Raw genomic sequence first — 24,159 nt, forward strand, 5'->3', positions numbered from 1 at the left:
AAGAGATAAACACAATTTATAATATGTATTTTTCTTTCTTTTTTTGTATGTAAGAAAACAATTTATATTTGAGATATTTTTTCGGACAGATCAACTAGATTTTTGTTTAAACTTGAATAATTTTAAATTAAAATATCTAGATAAAAGGAAATATAGTGCAGAATGAATGCACTTTTTACGGACAAATCAACCAAATTTCCGGTTGAATATGAATTTTTTTAATTAGTAAATATGATAAAAAAATAGTTTAGAATGAATGTATGTTTTTGGACAAATCAACTACATTTTTCTTTGAATTCGAATAATTTTATATTAAAAATGTAGATAAAATAAACAGTACTGCAGAATGAATGTACATAAATTCTTTTGGAAAAATCAATGAACTTTTTGTCTGAATTAGAATAATTTTATATTTGAAAATCTGGATAAAATAAAATATAGGTCAGAATGAATGTATATAAATTTTTCGGACAAATCAATATTTTTTAAGAATTTGAATAATTTAGATAAAAGATAATATAGTTCATAATGAATTTAGGTAAATTGCTTTCGAACAAATCACTGATTTTTTTGAATTCGAATAATTTTAAATTTGAAAAACTTGATAAAAGAAAATATTGGCCAGAATGAATGGACGTAAATTTTTCAGACAAATCAACTCAAATTTTGCTTGAATTCTAACAACTTTAAATTTTAAATTCTAGACAAAGAAAATAGTGCAGAATGAATGTACGTGATTTTCTTTCAGACAAATCTACGGAAAATGTTTGAATCTGAATAATTTAAATTTGATAATGTTGAGAGAAGAAAAATATTGTGCTAATTGTGTACCTTTAGCCTAAAGGATATATACCTTGGTTTTTTTAACATTCTTTTGAACATAAGGATATATACCTTGGTAGTCCAAATAAGAGAACAAGATCATGTGATGTGATTAGACGCTAGCGCTATTACAGCTAGTGGCCGGTTCAAACTCCTTCAGACCCATTTTTGCAGCACAATTAATTTAGAAAGCACTATGACGGGTGGGACCCAGCGGGAGACAGTTTTAACATTTCCTCTGTTGGAGGGCTTTTGTACGAAGTTAAGAAAAACTTGAGGGTGTTTCTGTAAAAGAAATATCATGTGCACAGCGCTCCAGCCGCTGACAATGGACCCTGGCCACCCTGGCATGCCACGTAGTCAGTGAATACACCCGCGTATGGGAAATGTGACCGTATTTGCACGCCCGCGCAAGTTCGATGACCAGAAACACGTATTTTGTAAGTTTATGCATCAAACTGACCATCACATGCAAGTTCTATGACTCCTGTGCATCAAACTGACCATCACATGCAAGTTCTATGACTCCTGGTGTATTTACCACAAAGATTTTATTAGGTGTCCAACTCCTTAACCTACTCGATCAGTGTCCAACTATAAGCGTACGTGATGAATCCTACTCGGTGTCCTACTCCGAAGTCCTAACCTACTCGCATTATTATTTGGAAAGGATTCATAATCGTCGCGTCCACGCGTTGGCCAACGCACCGCGCCTCTCGCTCCTGGATCGGCGTCTCCTGCCTCGCGCGCCCTCGCTAGCTAAGCCTCCGCCGCCCGTGCCGCCGCCCTCCTCCCCTGTCGCCCCGCCGCCGCTTCCATGGCTCTACCTCCAGAGCTAGATAGGTTGCCACCTGGCTGCCTGCTGGACCGCCGCGTGCGGACGGACTTCGAGAACGAAGATGAATTCGATTATATCGCCGAGCAACCGTTCAGGATCCTCAGGTGTGTAGACAGGAAGGCGTCGGGGTTCTCACCCGTGATGCAGCCCTATGCCGACGAGGTAGTCCAGGGCCTACACATCGGTGTGCATCTCGCCAAGGCTGAAGACGACAGTTCGACAAATCTGTCTTGTCTGGTCCACGGTCGAAGCCGTGGACGAGGGCGTCATCGTCCTCACCACCACATTCCTGCATGATTTCAGCCGCATCATCTACGTAGTCTATGATGCTGTCCGGGGATCGCTTCACATGGCCCCAGCGAAGGAAGACCCCTCCTGGATATTCACCAGGCTCACTGTTCGCCTTCTCATTGCACGCCCGTCCCGTGGGGATGACTACGCGCTGGTCCTATTGGGGAAGATGGATCAACAGGGGGATGCCCTCTTGGCATGGCGGCCCGGCTCGTCAATCGTGCCATGGTCCGAGGTCAAGCTGGCTAGCTTTCCCTCATGCATCAGCGGCGGCAAGAGCTCCTCATACTACCAAGCTGACGTGACCTTTTCGGCCAACGGCATGGGCTGCTGGGCTGATCTTCTGCGAGGCGGCATGTACTGCCACTGGGACACCCTCTTCAACAATGGCGGTGACAACGAGCCCTTGCTCAAGTTTCACCTCTTTCCCCTGCCGAAAGAGTTGGCCAACAAGAAGTCGTTGGATCACTCTCGCAGCAACACTCGGGTCGCACAGCCAAAAGCCTACCGAACCGTGGGCGTCGTCAACAACACCGTGCTGTTTGTCTCCGTCGACGGTTTCCTCGAGCATGTCCAGAACAAGAACCGCGCCGTGTCCGTCTGGTCGCTGCGCAAAGAAGAGATGGATTGGGAGCTGGTGTACAAGGTCCACGTCAAGGACCTCCCGCGACTCGGCGGATTTGGCAACCTGCCCACCAACTTAACCCCCATGTACCCTCTTCTCAGCCCCGCGATGATGGAGTTGTCTACTTGGCGCTTGGCAAGCTCCGTGAGAACCGGAGCAACTGGATGTGCATCCCAAGAGGGGCACGATATCTACTCGCGCTCAACATACGGATGAACACCATCTAGAGTATACTATCTCTTGAGGAATGTTTTGACGAGCCTGTCATCCCCAACTTCGTTGCTTCTAATTTCTGCCGGTACGCTCGTGTCGTCGATCTCGATTCTCACATCTTGATGATGGAGATGAGGAGGCAGCAGTCTTCCAAGGAACAAGATGGACGAGCTGATCTTCCAGCTCATTATTATTTTCACTCAAGACTAGCCCAGTCAGGTATTTGATTTGTGAGTTGTTTAAATCTTGGTGGTGCTTCTCATTGCATCCTTTCAGCCATCTCTCATTGTCTCTGAATGTCAGAATCTGTGAGTTTTTTGTTCTCAATGCTTAAGATGTTATTTCTTTGTGCAGGCATCGTAGACACCGTTCCAGAGCACCATTCTGGAGTTATCATGGAGTGATATCCTGTCTCCGGTAAGTTTAGTGTGGAGATGAGGATACAGATTTAATCTCTAGTTCTGTATCTTCAGGGTCACAAAGGTCGCAGCCCAATCTGAATCTTCACTTGTCACGAGAGGACAAAGATTTGATCCCTATAGTTCTGTATTAAGTATTGTCGCCTGTATCTAAGCACTACCCACTATTTGTTCCATATGTCTTCTCAGAAGTGTAACGAGATGATATTATCAATATGTTGTTCACTTCTGTTTCGGTACACCCCCTCTAAACACATCAACGGATATAATTTAGAGAAATTTTTTGTTGTAAGTTTGGCCATGTTTCCATGTTTTAGAGAAATTTTTATTATTTTGGTTATATCACATGACAATTTCATGAATTTTGATCTACATACCATTTCAATTTTGTGGTAATGATTGGACTTATCACATGTCAAGTTTTACGGATTTTCGTGTTCTCTAGGGTGTGGAAAATTACATACATGACGGTCGGTATTTTTTGGAAGGAATCTATTCGTATTACTCAAAATGTCATTTTTAGGGAAATTGTCCCTAATTTTATTTCTTTTGGCAAATCCCCCATTTGTTTTTGTGCTTTTACATGTACCCTTTAATTTTGTCCTAATTTAATGTCACATACCTGTCTTAAATTATAGCATGGCAAATTTATTATTTGTAGATACCTTTGTCATATTCATTGAATATACCTTGGTAGAATTCTGAATTAGTGGGTGGCAGTTTCATTCATTCATTGAATATAATATGGTATAGCTTGGCAAAATGTTTTAGATTTAGAACATGTCAATTGTATTTTTATGTTTCTCTGTTTTTGTATAAATCAGAAAATAAGTTTTTGTTGTACTTTTAAAAAGTGAGCTAGTTAGGCTATCTTTTTTTCTTCTTCTGTGTGTTACATGGGCTATCTAGGGTCACGCTAGACCTGCACTAGAGCGAACATCGAGAAGGGATGAACGTCAGATGGATTGTTTTCCCCATCTGACGTCCGTTCCCTTTCTTTTTTGTCCAGAAAATAACGCTACGCGTCGGGCTAATTTTTTTTAAATAATACATATTTTTTTAAAAATTACAGAAATAATACGCAAAAAAAAAGATTTTTCAAAAATAATACACCATCGGCCTACTGCAGGCCGACAGAGCCCAGTCGGCCCACAGCAGGCCGACTGGAGGCCCATCAGTGTGCTGCTGGCCGATTGGGCTGTCGGCCAGCAGATTCAAGCCCAGTCGGCCTCCAGTTGGCCGACAGGGCCCAGTCGGCCTGCAGTTGGCCGATAGGCCTGCAGTGGGCCGACTAGGCTCAGTTGGCCTGCTGTGGGCCGACTGGTGCGTGCCTATTTTTAATATTACCGCGAATATTTTTTAAAAGTATATATTTTAACACGTTATGAATACATGGTAACATTTCTTCAAATACATTTTTAATGGAAATACCATTTTTTTAAACCACACAACATTTTTTAAAATGCTTTTCTAAAAATTTCACAAACTTTTTTTAGAAACACGCGAATATTTTCTTAAAATGTCATGATCCATCTAAACATTTGTTAACCCACGTGATATGTGAGTATATTGATTGTAATATCATCTTATATTATGGGATGAAGGGAGTACCATTTTGTAGAATGTCATGGATATTTTTTGGAAACACGAGAATATTTCCAGCAAAGGTGACGTACATTCGCACGAACCATTTCTTATCATATTTTCCAAAAAAATTGCATGCATTTTTTGAAAGGCGGGAACTTTTTCCATTGTGATGAACATTTGTTTTGAAAGTTATCGACATTTCCAAACTGCGCTTTTCGCGCCATCCATTTCCCGCCACCCATTTCCCGCCATCCATTTCCCGCCACCCATTTCCCGCCACCCATTTCACGCCACCCGTTTCCCGCCACCCGTTTCCCTCCTCCCATTTCCCGCCAACATTTCCCGCCATACCGCAGTCGTTCTTTCCCGCCATTTTCTCGTCTCTATCTATAAAACCCCCTTCAGACGGAGCTGGATAAGCATTGCAGTGTAGTGTAGTTGAGATGTCCCATTATCCTTTCGATCGTAGTTTTCACCCTGGGATGAGCAGGACTCTTCTGAGGCTAGCTACCTATTTCAGGATGGATAATAGGATAGTTCCATGGGACGAACTCACCGGTAGTGACACCATAATGAATGAGTTGGCTCACCAATTACGTAGTTCTGGGTGGCCTGAAAGGACCTATGAGGAGGTACGTAAAGAACTTCTTAGGTTGCATGACAGGTGGAAGAAGGTAGTGGTGCCGAAGAGTGAAACTTTCAGAAGGATTGCAGCAAATAATCCATGTTTATGGACTGAGGAGAGCGAGGACGAAGATGATATCTTCATGCCGCCGCTTCCGGGTTCTGCATCGTCGAAGGGCAAGAGTTCTTCATCATCGAAGGGCAAGGTTTCTGCATCGTCGAAGGGCAAGAGTTCTTCATCGTCGAAGGGCAAGAGTTCTGCATCGATCGAGGATGACGATGATGACTTCATGTAGTTTTTATGCTGTATGTTGTGAGTTCAGTTACGTGCCATTTAATTTGGATGTAGTTCTATCTAGTTGTTTGTAATGTCTCGTTGTATGAATATTATGTTCTATCTAAATATGATCTTGTAGAGTAGGCATATGTCTCGTAGAGAAGTACATAGTCATTTGTCTCATACATAGAATAGACATAAGTTCTCACACAGAAATAGATGGTAATGTCTCTACTGATACATAGGAGCGGCAATGACGACGTCTGGCCTGCCGGGGAGGCGGATCTCGAATGACAAATGCATCACATATAACTCGGTTTCCTGTAGCAATGCAACTGAACAACCCTTTTCCATTCCCATTCGCTCAGCATTTCTTGAATCTTGCCATCATCAGTTATGTCAATCAATTTTCTTTCCCCAGGGCCATCCGAATGCTTGCTGCTGACGTAGTACACAAAATCGTCTTCCTTCAACCCTTGCTTCAACATGAATTTAGTCTTCAACCAATCAAAAGTGAGGTCCACTTCACTAACTTGCACAACACTTGGAGACAAGCCTTGGACATGAACAATAGGGCTAAGCACCCACTGATTACTCTCAGCCATCTGCAACACACAAATCGCATTGAGTACCTACCCTACCCCTTAATATCCCCACTAACAAATATTAGACATGTCTATATATTACGAAGCTATATATTACAGAATATTAACGGAGCAACTAATACAATTCACCCTCCTACAATTATATTACGAATATTTGCCGTAGCAACTACAAATATTGACAGATTAATTAGTTGACATCTAAAAATATTAACAAAAACTACCGGAGCACGTACGAAAAATAAAATGTGGGCTTAAATATACCCTTGAAGCGTGCGTGCGAAGGATGAAGGACGAACGGCGGCCACCAAACTGCCGGTGCTCCGGCTCGAACGAAGAATGACGAACAACAGCTTCACCTCCACCACAGTGCTCCAATTTACCACCAGCACACTGCAATGCTTATGCAGCTCCGTCTGAAGGGGGTTTTATAGGTAGAGAGGAGAAAATGGCGGGAAAGAACGGCTGCGATATGGAGGGAAAGGGTTGGCGGAAACGGGTGGCGGGAAACGGGTGGCGGGAAAAGGGTGGAGGGAAACGGGTGGCGGGAAACGGGTGGCGGGAAAAAGTTGGCGCGAACATATGGCGGGAAAAAGTTGGCGCGAACATATGACGATGATGACTTCATGTAGTTTTTATGCTGTATGTTGTGAGTTCAGTTACGTACCATTTAATTTAGATATAGTTCTATCTATTTGCTTGCAATGTCTCGTTGTATGAATATTATGTTCTATCTACATATGATCTTGTAGTTCCGATAACAGAGTACTAAAATAGAGTAGGCATATGTCTCGTACATAAGTACATAGTCATTTGTCTCATACATAGAATAGACATAAGTCTTACACAGAAATAGATGGTAATGTCTCTACTGATACAGATACATAGAAGCGTCAGTGACGACGTCTGGCCTGGCGGGGAGGCGGATCTGGAATCGGGGACCATCCCAACCTGTCGGGTGCCCTAACGTGACGAGGAGGAATCTCAGACTCTCCCTGGTCATGCTGTGTATCCTGTGTGGGGCCTGGTGGAGGAGTCGAAAACATGTTCATCCACTGGGTGTGCTGCGACATCTGAGCCTGTATGTTGTCCTCGGGATGTTGATCACTCCCCCACGTATCATGGAATGCCGACATAGACGCCTGATATCCATAGGCCCCTACGCGATGGAACGGTTCATCATGAAGAATGAGGTCGCGTCAATTAATATTGAAAACAATAAATATGAAGACACATACCTGCTGGGTGTGACGTCTGCTCTGGCTGAAACACGAAACTGGAGGGACCGTGCTGCTGTAGCTGTGGAGAAAACACGAAGCTCGACGAGGGACCGTGTTGCTGTGGTTGTGGAGAAAATACGAAGCTCGACGTGGGACCATAGTGCTGCGGGTGCCACGTAGAACTGCCAGGTTGGTCAGGACGGGGTGGCCTGGTTGTCGGCTGCTGTGCTAGGCGTGGACGTGGTTGATGTCGTTGCATGGAGTGACGCGGCTGCTCCTGCTCGTGCTGAACAACATCGGTTCTCCGGGTGCACGTGATAGCCTCGTACACAGTCCGTATCTTATTCTGAATTCTTTCCAAGAAGGGCTGTACCACTGGACGATGTTGAAGAAGAGGTCCAGACGATAGTGATCGTCCAAAGGTGGTCACGTCGTCGTACAGTTCGCGTGTCAAGGTAGCCTGCAAATTTCCATGACGATTAATAATGTCTGTCTCTTGCACGTCAAAGTATGTGGCAACATTACGTAAAGAAAAAATATCTTACCGTGTACTGCCTAGAGCCCGAAGTATCATAGCTCGGGTACATATCCGACGGAGTAGGATCCGGTAACTCCTCTGGGTGGGAGTACTCAACAATGCGTAACCGTGTTCCGGTCATGTAGCGCCGCAAATAGAGATTGAATTCATCGAGATCGAAATTGTGATTCTCGTGCCATAGATTTGTGTTTGCTGTCTCCCATTCTATAACATACGGCTCTAGTCTAACTAGCCATTCAGCAGTTGTCCTGTTCATGCCCTTCCTTGTCGTCCTAAAATTATGGTGTGTGTTCAACAATTACCTAAAGCTTCGAATGGAGTACTATGAAAGAAAATGCAACATTGAAAAACTGGTTAATACCTGTGGATGTGTGCTGGCACCGGGTTCTCTATAGGGGGAGGTAGCTCCAACTGCAGAAGACCAAATTGCCTCATAACCCTCTGTTGTGCCATCTCCTCGACGAAGACATCGAAGATGATCTTCGATTTTGTCATCCAGTAATCTCGGTCCCTTGTGCATAGCACAGACATACCAGCAGGGTATCTCGCTTGTATGGCTGCTGCCGTGTAGGGCTGCCAGATTACCCCGGTGTACGCATCGAACTGCTCGTTCAATGCTGTGTACGCCTTCCTGGTCTGATCACTAGCAAAGCGTCTCTGCAGAGAATAAAAGTTAGTAGCCGCTCGCATCGATCGATCTCTTGTGCAGAAAAAGTTGCATTAAACTACAACACGGTGCATACCTTGCGACGAGTCCAACACAGACCGAAAGTAGGCATGTCGATGCCCTCAACATCAAACATGGCGTCTATAGGCTCATGAACCCGTACATCTGGTCGCCCTATAGAGAACCTCTCCCACGACCACAGCTGTAGGAATAGAGGGCATCCAAGAAGGGCTGGCTTTCTCGATGTAAGCTGGCAACCGTTGCACATACCTCGGTATGTAGCCGCTAACACCGCCGAACCCCAACTCCTCTGTCTGATCTGATCCGCCGTCTGAGCGCTCGCTATCTCGAGTGCCATAGGGATGTAGAGGTCGCTGATAGTGGTGACATGGTTCTCCGTGAACATCACCTTGCCGAAAAGCCACAGTAAGTAGGCCTCGAGGCTCCGAGTGATCTGTTCCGCAGTCAAGGGCGCCCGGAAGTTCTGGATCTGCATTAAGCGAAGAGAAAGTTTTAGTAAGCCGCAATTATTTTCTCTACCACTTTATGCACGATAACTTGAAGAGAATAGGTAGGGGAAATTACCCGGAAATTTAGCAACCACTCATACTTAGGTCCGTGATGCTCCCATACCGGATCGGGAGCATCCGGAAAAACACCGTGAAAACGTTCTGTGAGAGCTCGCTCCCAACCAGCCGGTGCGTCCAACGGTCCTACGGCATGACCTGCCAACGGTAGTCCCAGCAAAAGTGACACATCCTCCAGAGTAGGAGCCATCTCTCCCCATCTGAAGTGAAACGTGTGGGTCTCTGGCCTCCAACGGTCCACTAAGCAGCTCAGCAAAGACCCATCGATGGCGACGCGTTTCTCACCTGGGATAGACTCAACCAGACGCGCGAAAGGTAAAAGGCCGGCCCATTTCAACCTTCATCAGAGAACTTTTCAGTTACTGTCTCCCATTTCAACCATTAATATGCATGTCAGTGTGCAAATTAATAAAGCACGTACCGCTGAAGCCATCCTGAGTGTATCTTCCAGTTTTCCTTAGGAGTGCGAGTACCGAGAGGCTCAAGCTTGCGCTCATACCATATCGCACCACGATGACCCTTATCAATGTCCCCATTCAGCAACCACAATCCCGACATTCCCGCACTTACAAAATTCAGAACAAAGTGCCACACTTAATAAAAATTCAGAACATAGTGCCACACTTAATAAAAATTCATAACGTAGTGGCACACTTAATTAAAATTCATAACATAGTGCCACTCTTAATAAAAATTCAGAACATAGTGTCACACTTAATAAAAATTCAGAACATAGTGGCACACTTAATAAAAATTTCAGAACATAGTCCCACACTTAATAAAAATTCAGAACATAGTGTCACACTTAATAAAAATTCAGAACATAGTGTCACACTTAATACAAATTTCAGAACATAGTGCCACAGCACACTTATTATAAATTCAGAACAAACTAGTGCTAGCTTAGCTTCTTCCTCTCGCCCTTACTCCTCTACTACCTCTACCTCCTCTTCTTTCCCGGTTGCCTCGTCCACGCCCAGTGACGAAAGTGGGACAATTAGTGTCCCTATGGCCAAATTCATTGCATAGAATGCATTGCCTAGTCGGACCTCCTGCTTCAGATTCATCCATATCATTTCGGATGCGCTGACACTGCCGTCTGCCTCTACTTGTACGCATATGCTCTGGGTTTGGAATGTAACGCCTATCGGCGGGGTTGACGCTGTTGAAATTACCCATTGTTCGAAAACCCATCAGCTCACCTGTCCAGGTATTGAGGACAGCCTCTTTCAGAAAATATGGAGACACAAACGATATTGCGTCCATTCCAAGCTGCCCGCAAGCAGCAAGTACATGTGAGCAAGGTAGGTGAAGCAATTTCGGTTTATTGCATGTGCACTCACACGTTGGCCAGGCTTCATTGCCAATTTTCACCTCATGCGTCCTCAACTCATTTGCACATCCGAATTTGTTGTTGGCTAAGCGGACCTCAAACCTTTTTTCTTGATTACCGATGGCGACTACAGTGTGTGACCTAGCTTTTTGCATCTTGTTGTCCATGTACTTCGTGACTCTTTCACAGTACCGTGTATTTGGGTTGTTCAAGATATGCTGCTCTGCTATTTGACGTCTGTCTCTGAAATACTTGACGGTGCCATAGAAAATACCCTCAACGATGGCTGTAAGTGGCAATGCCCGGTTTCCTCTGAGGACAAAGTTGTATGTTTCCGCGAGGTTCGTTGTCATGACACCGTACCTTGCTCCATGTGTGTCATGTAGCAAAGACCACCTCTCCAGAGGCTCATGCTCTATCCACTGCTCGAAGGTTTTAATCGACCTCCCGAGCCTTCTCCTAGTACCAGGTGGGTCAAAGCCTGGCAGGTCACATAGCCCAACAGCCTCCTCCTCCACGGCAGTTGTTTCTGTTGCCAACTGTGCAGCTACTGCTTCAACATGTGCCCTCACCGCTGCATCTCTTGCAGCTTTCCTGTCCCTCACGTGTCTCTGCGTGCATACATTAAGTCTGTCGCGTATCAAATTGTACTTCCATAACTGGTTCTGCTTGCAGAGTTTTTTGAACAGATTCATCAGGTTCTTATTTCTAAACTGCGAGAAGAAATTAGCCCCGAGATGGCGCATGCACCAATGGCTCTGCAAGTCCTGCCATGGAACTTGTTCCTCAGGGCCTGGGTTTGTCAGTGTCCTTATCGCACTGAGTATACCTGCATGCCTGTCATGAAGGATGCACACATTCGGCTTCTCCTTGACAACTGATATTTTCAACTGCCTGAAGAACCATGTCCAACTTTCAATGTTCTCACTCTCCACAAAAGCAAATGCCAGTGGGACGACTTGATTTTGGCCGTCTTGACCTATGGCTGTCAGTATCTGACCCTTGTACTTGCCTGTGAGAAAAGTACCGTCAACACATATCACCGGTCGGCAATGCCTGAAAGCTTCGATGCATACACCGAAAGAGAAGAAGAGACGATGCAAAACCCTCACAGTTGGGAACTCTGGCATGAACATGTCTTGGATATCGATATAGGTGCCTGGATTCCGCTGCTGCAGGGTGTGGAGGAGGTGGACAACAGAGTCATATGCATCAAAATAAGAACCAAATCTCCTCTCAAGCGCTGCATGCTTAGCCCTCCAAGCCTTGCCATAAGAAATTATGTACTTCAACCTGGAGACCACTTTTGTCTGCACTGCCTTCACTTCCATAGCTTTGCCTTGCACTATCTCATCGTAAAACAGTCGAGCAATAAGCGTGGATGAAAGGTTGGCATGATCTTGAGGGATGCAGGGAATAAGACAAGTGTGATTAACTAAGTCACTTATCACCCAACTTGTGCCATACTTAGGGAGAAAGCCGTGCACCCTTGCGGGACAATCTGCATTCTTGCATACCATTGTGAGGAATTTCTGACTGGACACCTCAGCTTTGAAAACCCTTTGCGTGGACATTGCCCAATTAATTATTGCATCCTTCAGGGCTTGCTTGTTCGGATACATAGCACCCGTCGCAATATTGTTCTGGTGATATTGCCAGGCTGAATCATGTCCATCATTCACGGTCATTGCAGATGATAAGTCATGATTCCACCATGCAGGATTCGGGACCTCCTCTGCATTTTCTTCTTCATCTGACTCGTCAGAATCATCGGCATGACCCCTTTCAACATCGGTGTCTTCTTCTTCCATCTGGTTCTGCATGTGCCCATCTACCTCGTCAGTGTCCACCTCGCCATTGTAATCACCATCGGCATTTCCTCCTTCTACCTGACTACTCTGCCCTGGTTCATAACCATAAGCATTTCCTCCTTCTACCTGACTGCTCTGTCCTTGGTCGTAACCATAAGCATTTCCTCCTTCTACATGACTGCTCTGTCCTTCGTAGCCACCCTCCCCTTCATGTGCAGTGACCTCCTTCACGACGGGAAGCACTAAAGCAACAGGATTGCATCCCCTTCGTTCACAACCTTGTAACCACCGCACCCAATCGGAGTCTCCCTCTATTGGCCTCAAATAAAAGTAAATTTTTGAACTTGACCGTGTCCACAATGCATGAACACCGACGGTGTTTGTTTCAGTATCAAGACCTAAACTTGCCGCAATCCATTCTTTCAACTGACTAACAGACCATGTTTGTGGTGCGCTGATTGCAACCTCTATGTGAGTAAATTCACTCAGATCTGCTCCCAACTCATTTGTTTGGACAGTACCAGGACCATAGTAAAATCTCAACTTCACTACATCGGACATCTCGACTCACCTATTTTTTTTCAACATCGAAATACAAGTATTAGACATGTCTATATATATATATTACCAGGACCATAGTAAATAATATAATAAATAGGCCCATGTTTACTAATAATAAATAGGCCTCAAATAATAATAAAAATATAACCGACAAATATGATAATTCAGTTTATTTGAATTATATGGCCATGTTGATGTATTTTTTATTTTAATCTATGTTAAAATAATTTAGAAAAAGGCATTGCTTCTTATGGGTTAAACTTTAGAAAATACGCATAATAAAGGTTAGCGGGTAATCCGCTTCATATTCGCATCGGGTACGGACTGAAACGTTTTTTAACATGTAGTTCTACTTTTCCTATTTTTTGCTTGCTTATTAAATTTTTATTATGTTTCCAACTCTTCAAAAAAAACTTCTTATTCGTTTTTTAACAACGTTTTTTAACATCGTTTTTTAACATGTAAGGTTATTCGTTTTGCTATGCACATGCCGCCGACCCCAACTCTTCAAACTCTTTTTTTTAACATCGTTTTTTAAATTTTTATTATGTTTCCAACTCTATTTTTTAACATGTAATATTATTCGTTTTGCTATGCACATGCCGTCCCCAACTCTTCAAAAAAAAACTTGTCTCTTCTTTCCAAGTTTTTATTCATGTTTCCAACTTCTTATCCCGCAACTGTGTACGTGTCAAGTATTGAGCAACAACTTATTATCCCACTAACAACTAATACAATTCACACACCTACAACTATATTACGAATAATCGCACATAAATTTATTTTCACATCAAACGAAGCGTGCGTGCGAACGAATAATATTTACGTATACTACCGGGGCAAATAACAATATTTCCGTATACTACCGGGCCAAAAAACAATAATCGCACACAAATATTTACGTATACTACCGCGGCAAATAACAATATTTGCGTATAATCCCGGACCACCTACGAAAAATAAAATGAGGGCTGAGGTATACCCTTGAAGCGTGCGTGCGAACGAAGAACGAAGAACGAAGAACCACGAACGAAGAACGACGAACGACGAACGACGAACGACGAACGACGAACGACGAACGACCTCCACCACCACCACCTCCACCACCTCCACCACCTCCACCACCACCACCACCTCACCACCCCAACTGCCCCAACGACGAACACTGCCCCAACTTCACCACCACCACCTCCACCAAAATGCTCACCACGACCACCACGAGCTACCCCGTCAATAGATCGACACCTCTTTTCGCTGCCCTAAATGAGTTGAACCCATTCACGGTGCCAAAATCGCGAAAATGTAGCTCATTTAGGTGCACAAATGGGTGCCATTTTTCTGTAGAGAGAGGAGAAGGAAGAACACAGAAGAATGCAGCAACGGGAGAAGAAGAATGGAGGAAGGAGAGGATATGGGCAGGGAAGGAGAAAAACAAAGAAAAAAGAAAGAGGGAAGGAGAGGATAAGGGCGGGCTGGCCTGCGTGCGTCAGGTCGGCCGCACCCTGTCGGCCAACAGGTGGCCGATCGGCCTGCGGGACGCCGACAGGGGCGCACCACGCCGACAGGCCGCTGCCTCCCCCCTCGCGACGTGGCACGACCAACCATAGGCCGCCGCGTGGCTGGCCGGCCTGCAGTCGGCCTCCTGATAGCCGATCGGCCTGCTGTGGGCCGACTGGGCTCAGTCGGCCTGCAGTGGGCCGACGGTGTATTATTTTTGAAAAATCTTTATTCTGCGTATTATTTCTGTAATTTTAAACAAAAAATGTATTATTTAAAAAAAATTAGCACGCGTCGGTTGGCGGATCCTTTTTAAAAGATCCGCCACCTCCGCATCCGTTTAAACCGGGCCATCCAGCGGCCGACTCCTTCCTCACCATTGCAATAGACCTCTTGTTGCAGAAACATTTGCAACAAAGGTTCTGTTGCAGAATTTGTTATCTTAACTTTTGTTACCGATTTTTTTGTCTTACTTTTTTGTTGCAGCATGGGTGTTTTTGTGGAAAGACTTCTGCAACACAGATAATGTTACAGAAAAACTATAAGTGGCACAGGCACACGTCCAGTGGTGAAGGTCCTGGGCAGTTGTGCGTCGGCTGATTAAGCTCATATCTGACAGCTGTGCATGCGGCGGAAGTGTACGCGTGATCAGCCGGTGGATTTTTTAAAAGACCATCCTCATCATTGCAACAAAAACGGTTTTGCAGAACCCTCTGCAACAAAGCTCATGTTGCAGAAATATTTGCAACAGAGGTTGTGTTGCAGAATTTTTTCCTCGTCTTCACTTTCTGCAACATAGATGATGTTGAGAAAATGACTTTTGCAACATGAATGATGTTGCAGGATCTTTTGCAATCGAAGATGATGTCACTGCAGTACCGCTATTGTTGTTGTCGCTGTTTGGCAACTCCATCGTTGTTGCAGAAACACGTCGGCACGGTCAGGCAAGGGCAGCTTCCACTGGTGAAGTTGCAAAAAAAAATTTGTTCGTCTTCATTTTTGTGCAACATGGGTGTTGTTGCGGAAGAAATTTTTGCAATAAAAATAATGTTGCAGAAAACAGGTGTCGCAAAGAACCATGAGAAATAGTTTTGGATGGATCCATGCAGGACACATGTCGCAAAGAAGGAGGAGGCGGACGCACGTGAGAGATCCACCTGCTAAAACCAAGCATTTCCGTTAAACTAGCTATGCCCAAGGGACCACGCACGTGAAAAGAATAGGCAAACAACATGCCGCACGCCGTAGCACTACTGAATCACACGGCCGATCGGACGGTGCAGCAGGCTGCGGACGCTTGCGTTAAATCAGCCGGTTGAATTGGAGAATTTTCCAAAAAATAACCAGTCATCAAAAGCTACAAGACATCTCAGAAGATGTAAAAAAAATATACAAGAAATCTCAGAAGATGTCAAAGAAAAATACAAGACATCTCAGACACCTGACAAATCAACCCCAATTTGACAGTTTGACAGCATGGACCGAGTGTATGGTTTAGGAGACAAGATAGATTGGCTCCCGAACCCCGCTGCTCTCGCGACCGCGTCCGTCCACTGCAGCGCTTCCCTCCTCCCTCTCTCCCCCGTCGTCGCCGGCGTACGCTGCTGGGCTCGGCCCGAGCGGCGCCGGTGCCGGCGGCTCGTAGCAAGTCCCCTCCCGATATGGCTCCAACGCGGGGCGGAGCGGCAGTGGGTGATGCTCCCAGGCAACGGCGGTCCGGCGCGGTGGCGGGGCTCCTCGACGCTGGGCTCCATCTGGGCCGGGACGGGCCGACAACTCCTATGTGTGCGGTGACGCTTCCTGGAGGTGGCGGTGGGGCGTCGGGATGCTGGTTGGTGGCGGCGCCGTTGTCGGCTTGCTGTAGCGCGGTAGTGGAGGCTTTGCGGGCCCGATCTGGGCCTGACCGGGCCCGGGTGGCCTAGTGTGCCTTCTGTTGCTGCGTCCGTCCTGCTACCGCGATGGCGCTTGAGGCACTGGCCTCTCGCGCGACGGCATTGGAGATTGTTCCCTCCCGCACGGCCGCCATGTTGCTGTCTTCGGTTCCCGACGCTTCCATTGTCCACCCTCTAGGCCTTGCGCTGGCGACCACAGTGAGACGACATAGATGGCGCCAAGCCCGTGGTGGCGCATGCTTGTGGGTGGCGCGTTGGGTGGAAGGCTACGGAGCGGTTGGGTAGTGGTGCTCTTGGAGTGGGAGAAATCCCTGTCGGCTCATCTGACTCCGACGCGGTAATGCCTGCGGGTGCCACCATCCCCCCTGGAGGGCGTCGGGCGATCTCATTCACCTCCTTCCTCCGCGTGCCGGCGGAAACCCTAGGACATGTCTGAGAAACAACGTCGTCGTCATCATAGTCCTTCATGAAGGTGTTGCTTGGCACGCGGCGCTCCGGTATGCTGGGTATGTGGTGGGACGACTTCGGTGGGCGTAGCGGTGGCGGGTCATCTTCATGTCGTCAAGCTTCCGTCGGTGGCATTTCTTTCTCTTTTGTTCTTCTTGTTTCTCGTTTGGGCTTGATGTGCTGTTTGCCACAGCAGATGTACCGTGTGGTTGCTATATCAATATAGCGGGGCGCAAGCCTATTTCTCTTTTCTTAAGTATAAGAGGGATAAGTACTTATTCCTGGCCGGCGGTATCATTGCTGCTCCCCGCCTAATGCGGATCATTGTGCAATGCTTGATTTTTTTAGGGGTAAAACCAAGTTTATTCATGAAAGTCCACATGGAGTGGGATACATCTCTGGTCATGAGGCACTCCAAACCAAACGTGGCGCCCCGGACCTCTAGATAATGAAAACTTGGCTAAGCTATGTGCTTCATAATTAACAGCACGACTCTCAAAAGAAAATTTACACTGAAAAGTAGATGATCTAAGAATTATCTCCTCAATTATTGCTCCATACGCCCCATGTGATTTCCTGTTGATATCTGATACAACTTGGCTGCAATCCGAGGCGACAACAAAGTTCTGGATGCCCATATCTTCTGCAAGGGACAAAGCTTCCCGGCATGCTACAGCCTCAAGGGTGGTCGGGTCTACCACTCCTTCGACAACCAAGGCTGAGCTGCCCATATAGTTTCCCCACTCATCTCTGCATACTGCAGCAGCTGATCCTCCACTTCTTGTCAATATTCCGGCATCAACATGAATCTTGCATTAAACCCGCTGGTGGTTTCTTTGGCCAGCGCTGACCAGGTTGGCCCGACGCAGGAGTATTACCCCGCCCTGGTCCCCTAGTTCTTATTGTATCTAGTTCAGCAATGAACCTGACAACAAAACCGTGGGTAGCTTGGGGACTCTGAAAGATTGACTCATGGATAGCCTTACGTCGTGCGTGCCATATGGACCAAAGCGTGACCGCTGTGAGGACGAACTGCTCATGTGATAACAGTTGCATCAGTGTAAACAGCCACTGCCTCGCGCTCAGTTCCTTGTTCTCTATGATTTTATGTGTAATGTCCTCCTCAATCAGAGCCCACACACTCCTTGATGATGAGCACTCCAATAGAGAATGACGCCAAGAATCCCGGGATCCGCACAACCCGCATTGGTCGGAGTCGGCCATGTGGCGGTGTGCCCTAACATCATTTGTTGGCAAGGAGTGTAATGCTTGATTTTTTTGAGGGAGTAACCAAGCTTTATTCATCAAACGCCACAAACACAAATGGAATACATCTCTGGTCGTGGGGTTGGCCCAACCAAATGTGTCGCCCCGGACCTAAAGGAAAAGCATGCTTGGCTAGTCTATGTGCCTCTACATTAACGGCACGGCCTTCAAAAGTGAAAACACAATTTAAAGAAATAACTCTACTATGAATCTCAGTGATAATGGCGCCGCTGCTTCCCTGGCTTTTGTTGTTAATTGCTCCTACTACACCCTTGGAATCTGAGGCAATTACTAGGTTGTTGATGTTAAGATCCTGAGCCATGGCCAGCCCTTCCCGACATGCAATAGTTTCCAGTATTTCAGGGTCATCAACTCCTGCGATCACGAGGGACGAGCTCCCCAAATATGCTCCTGTTTCACCCCGGCAAACTGCAGCAACTGATCCTCCCAGTCCCTTTCTGCAAGCAGCATCAACATGAACTTTTGCGTGACCCGGCAGTGGCGCTTTGGGGCGTTGGATTGTTGTAGTGGTTGTTGGAGGAGCTCGTTGCTTTCGTTCCTGAGGTTCTGCCAGTATACTCAATTCAGCAAGGTATCTACTGATGAAACCATGGATAGCTTGTGGGCTTTGGAATATTCCTTCATGTATGGCTTTCCTCCGTGCCGCCCAAATAGCCCAAAGTGTGACCGAAAGCTTCACGAATAACTCATGTGATAATGAATCAATAAGAGTGAACAACCACTGTTTTGCATGTGGTTCGGTGATGGTCGCTAGGGTTTGCGCCATCTCATCGTCCACCAGAGCCCACGTGCATCTTGACATAGTGCACTCCAACAGAGAGTGTCTCCATGAATCTGGCGCGCCGCAAAGCCCACATGAACTAGACTCTGACATATGCCTATGTGCCCGAACGTCATTAGTTGGTATTTAGTGCTTGAATAGTCTCCAAAGAAACATACGGACCTTCCCAGGGACTGCTGTTTTCCACAATCTCTTCCATTGCACTTCTTCCGTTGCCAAGTTGGATGTGCCCGGCCTACTTTCCAACCAAGATTCCCTTCTCTGTCTAGTGCTAACCAGCATGCGATATGCAGATTTGACCGAGAAAGTGTCATTCTTCTCATGGCTCCAACTCCAAAAATCATCAACGTTCATTGTGCAAAGAGGGATACCCAGAATGATTTTCGCGTCCATGCTGAGAAAAGTCGCTTGGATCTTCTGTTTATCCCAAGCCGCAGATGTCATGTCAATCAGTTCAGAGACATAGGTTTTCTTTGAGACAGCGTTCAGAGACATAGGTAATGCTTGATAGACAAGATAGATTGAGATATGGTTGCCTCGTGGGCCGTGGTATCCGAAATTGGGCCGACCCGAGTGACAGTTAGGTTTCTTTTGTTCACGGCGTGGAGGAGATGTTCACGTTTCCCTAAAAAAACGTTTTCCTGATGGAAGTGCGATCAAGGCGTCGCCTCAGGCGCTCGCCGCCGCCGCCGCCGCCGCATGGAGCACTCCCAGTGTGTGATCTTAACGTCGATGACCGCATCAGCGCCCTCCACGACGACATGCTCCTGCTGGTACTCGTGCGCCTGCGCTGCGCCAGCATGGCGGCGCGCACCGACGTCCTCTCGCGCCGGTGGCGTGGCCTCTGGGCCCGCCTCCCCGATCTCACCTTCCGCTACGTCCCGCCCGGAGGGATCGAAGCGGCGCTCTCCCGCGTCGCGCTCCCCGCAGCAGTTTCTCTTCTCGACATCCGTTTCCCGGGTTTTTCGTCGCCGGCATGGGGAAAGGCCGACGACGTCCGCGCCAAGTCGCTGCTGCGCGCCGCCGCGCGGCTCTCGCCGGAGGAGCTCGTCTTCACCCTCTCGTCGTATACTGCAGTAAAACCAGGCCGTCCCGTCGAAATCGTCGTGCCATGCTTCCGCCGGGCCACATCGATCGAGCTGGATACGAACAGCCTCCGCCTCAAACCGCCGCCGGCAGGCCAGCTCCCCGTGCTCGAGAGGTTGTCTCTCTCCGGCAACATTGTTGACCTTGGCACCATGCTCAGCCGCTGCCCACGGCTACGCGTGCTCAGGGTCACCTTCCGTAGCACGAATCCCGACTCGCTTGAAGCGGCTCTCTCCTCTCTTGAAGCCGCTGTGGCGCTCGGCCTTACGGTGTCCCTCCTCCACATCCACCACACTAATATTGATTGGTGGAGGTACAGTATTGGGGCTGCTCGCTTCTCCTCCCTTCTCGGTTCCATGGCAAGGGTCTCCCCTCAGGAGCTCGTCCTCGTCGACGGCTACCACGAATGTTATAATATTGACCTGCCTTGCTTCCGGCGCACAACGGCAATCCAGATGAGATTGTACACCGTCCGCTTCACACATCTACCGGAGGATCATTTCCCTGCGCTCGAGAGTCTATCCCTCGAGGGTTGTTGCACCATCCCCGACCTTGCCACATTGGTCACGCGATGTCCTCGCTTGCGCGTTCTCAAGGCAACCATAGATGATCATACAGACCATGTCACAGTCTACTCGACGTCGCTACAGGAGCTTTACATCAATGCCGCTAAAGACACAGAATGCCGGGGCATTGACATTGTGACTCCGTTGCTTAAACGGCTGAACCTGGAGGTCAAGGCTGACATGGACCTCAGCATGTCTATCTCGACACCTATGGTGGAGAGGGTCTCGTTGACGCGCTCGTATACAAATTCGCCTCTTTTATTTGGTTTTTGGTCGCTCAAGAGCATGAGATTGGAGACCACAGAGAGCTACAAATACTACAAAGATGGGGGTCTCAGCAACATCAACTACCAGGAAGCCGCGTGTTCGCAGCCCCCTCGCATTCATTCCCTGGTCTTTAGCATATTTGCCGATGTACGCCTCTTGTCTGTCCTCTTACTCAGTCCACTAGATTTGTCGGCTATACTTGCATATATACTTGAAGGTGTTGAAGGTGTGTTTAAATTCTTGGCATGATACCATCATGCTTACTAACTATTTTGTTTTGCAGAATAATTTTCATTTGGGTGCAGTGCCGCTGAACTTCGCGCATGAGATGAAGAAACTTCTGATCACCAACTATTCTATGTTGGAGCTACATCTCAGCACAAAGGGGCATGTTCTTGGAGCATTGATGTTGCGTCTTCTTGGGATGCACCAAATTCGAACCGCTATACAGAGCCTTAAGGTTATCCTATCAGGGTGGTGCAGGGTAATTCTCCATGATGCTTATATATCTTACACACACTACTTTTTCAGAATACATTCTAATGGTTTTTATGTTATAGATGTCACAAACATCAAAATGTCTTGAAAATTGTCTTTGTAATGAGCCCAACAACTGGAGGAGCCAAAGTATCTCCTTGACTCATCTTGAAGAAGTAGAAATCGACAACTTCGGCGGAGGGGACAGTGAGATTGATTTCATCACAATGATATTCGGATGGGCGCCAGTGCTTAAAGGAATGACCATCAGGCTGGCGCATGGCATGAAACAAAGTGACACTGAATTTTGTGTCATGAATATTAGCATTATATGTTTGGTGTATCCTTCTGTTGATTGCTTTATTTATCCCAGCTATTATGGTGAACTAGTTTGGCGTACGCCCATAAAATTACCATGCTCTTAGATGCAAGGTGGCCATGCCTGAGTGGTTATCGGGCATGACTAAAATCATGTGGCTTTGTTTGCTTTCAGACAAGAAATTTTTCTTGGTACGGTGTAGCAAGAATATTTTACACTCGGACTCATCTCAGTCTTAATAAGGAACTTAGTCCCTGTATAATATCCGACTGAAGATTTCAGTATGGGAGATGCAACTATGACTATCTGCTAATCTTTATATACTTGGTTCCGTCTCATCCTATTTGTTTTGAAATTATATATTGAACTAGCTTGCAATGAGATTCTTTTTATTTTCTTATTCAATTATGTAAACTACTTTGGAGCTGAATATAAGGCGCATTTGGAGTCATTCAATGTAAAAAAAAGACCTCAAATATATGGTTTTAGGGGAAAAAGACCTGAAAGATATGATTTCAGGAACTACAATCTTTCCCTAATAATAAAGCAGCTATTGCTTCTGCTAGTCTGTACGAGACAATGCTCTCCTCTTTCTCTGCTGTGTCCGCCGCCGCCTGCATCACCTCACCTCTCCGTCGTGCCTCCTCCTCTTCCTCCCTATTTTTCCTTCTCCTTTCTTCTCTCATCGGATCTCATCCCCACCCCCCCTTCTCTTTCTCTTCTCTGCAAGAATGCCATGGATCAGGACTCGTCGCCGGATCCCGATTTGCCCAGCCGTCGCACCCCTCTGAGTTGGATCCGTCCTTCGTGCACCACATGCTCTGCTACCGGCCGCGTCCACGCGGAGGAGCTGCCGACATCGCCTGTCGTTTCCCGGTCCGCAAAAGATCGGCCATGCCCGCCTCGAGTTCGTCTTGCAAGAAGATGCTCGCCCGCGATGTTCGTTGACCCCCTGCAGCCGTCCGTCCGCGTAGGGTAACCCGCCGTCAGTCCTTCTCCCATGTCGAATCGCCACACCTTCTCATGTAGCTCTGGTAGTGCTCTGGAGGCATACCTCGGTAGCCATCAAGGCAACCACCGCCGCCTGCGGGTGCAACGAGGCGGAGGAGGACCTCCTGGTAGGGCTTGGCAGCGTGGAGGCGTCGTGAAAAGGAGACACCAAGGTGCCGGTAGGGCGCCCACTGCTGGTGGTGCTCAGCGAGGACGAGTGCCGGAAGGGGTGGAGCGGGTCGCCAATTTCTGGTAATATTTTTTATCTTTCTTTCAGATGTTGTAATTGATACGGATGAACTTAAAGGTAGAATTTCTAATCTTAATCTTGCGGTGTTCAAGAAGGCGCCCACAAAATCAATTGACACCATCCCTTCTCTGGTTATGCACACAGATCAGGGGAGACATACTGGCCTGGACAATCTTTAAACCATGAAGCCCTCTCACGGGTCAGACATTGAACACATATTTCTTCTTTTAGACAGTGAAGAAAATTTTCCTACAGATGTGATTGGTGAGGAAGGTTTGTCTTAAGGGAAGGAGAATGAAGGATTTACTGCTTCAGATCTGTTGAAAAATCACTCTGTACAAAAAATGCCATTTGAAGATAGACATGTGTCCTTGAAACAGCAGACACGTAGTGAAAGTAGTGCCTCTTGTAGGAAGTCAACTCTCAGAGAAGCAGAAATTGTTGTGACAACACTCAGTTGGTGTGGAGGTGATATATATGCAGTTTTCTCACAAACTGCTTCAGCTATCAAACATGGAAATTTCTCCGAGCAAGATTTGTTTGAAGTTGTTATCGATGAAGCTGCACAGGTGGGGTCTCAGACTCTCAATACTAATTGTTCTCTTTAAATCAAGCTAGCTTTATATTTTATCTGAGCTTATTTTGATTTACTCCTATTTAGGCTTCTTTAGCGTTGTTCGTCGAAGAGATAGTGGCGGCGCCGTGTGCCACTCAGTGGTCCTTCAGGGAATCGCTCAAGGTGCTCGATGCTGACATCCAACACACCAGCTTTGTTCACGTCCAGTCTCTGCAGGACGTCAGACTGCTCGAGGGACATAGACAAGGAGTGGGGGGTCTGCGTGGAGTTCAACAACAACAGGGGTGGGAACAAGAACCTGATCGCCTCGCATACTTTCATTTTGTTTCTGTCATGTTCAACCATAGCAACAATGTTTGGTGTTTGGTTTAATGCGGTCTTCAGAGCTAGCTTAGTCGATACTAAAAGTTTCATGTTATCAAGTGCTTCACCTGTCACCCCGGAGCTCCTTTGTTCAGATGTCTATGCCATGTAAGTAAGTTGGCGTAACCGTCATTTATGGACAATTTGCAGCAAATTCTGTATCTGCCTACAGTTTTGTGGTTGGTTCTTACAATGCCTGACCTTCACCACATACATGTAAGTATTAGAGATTTACAAGGTTAATTTTTTGTTTGGAATTTTACGTGGCAAGTTCACCACATACATGTAAGTGAACTTCATGAGGTTTTAAACTGTAAAGTTAAGTTGCATTTAAATTCTCTTAGA

At 46.6% G+C, this 24,159-nt stretch overlaps 1 protein-coding gene across 1 annotated transcript; it reads right to left on the reverse strand.

Moving 5' to 3' along the window:
* Positions 1-7,445: 7,445 nt before the first annotated feature.
* LOC120965435 (uncharacterized) lies at positions 7,446-9,088 on the reverse strand. Its single transcript, XM_073498414.1, has 4 exons — positions 8,800-9,088; positions 8,418-8,713; positions 8,064-8,328; positions 7,446-7,978 (listed from the first exon to the last, which is right to left on the reverse strand). Exons 1-4 carry the CDS (start codon positions 9,079-9,081, stop codon positions 7,502-7,504), a joined length of 1,320 nt encoding a protein of 439 aa, XP_073354515.1. The 5' UTR covers positions 9,082-9,088; the 3' UTR covers positions 7,446-7,501.
* Positions 9,089-24,159: the final 15,071 nt, after the last annotated feature.

The sequence above is a fragment of the Aegilops tauschii genome, chromosome 5 (assembly GCF_002575655.3).
Source record: "Aegilops tauschii subsp. strangulata cultivar AL8/78 chromosome 5, Aet v6.0, whole genome shotgun sequence".
Lineage (NCBI taxonomy): Eukaryota > Viridiplantae > Streptophyta > Magnoliopsida > Poales > Poaceae > Aegilops > Aegilops tauschii.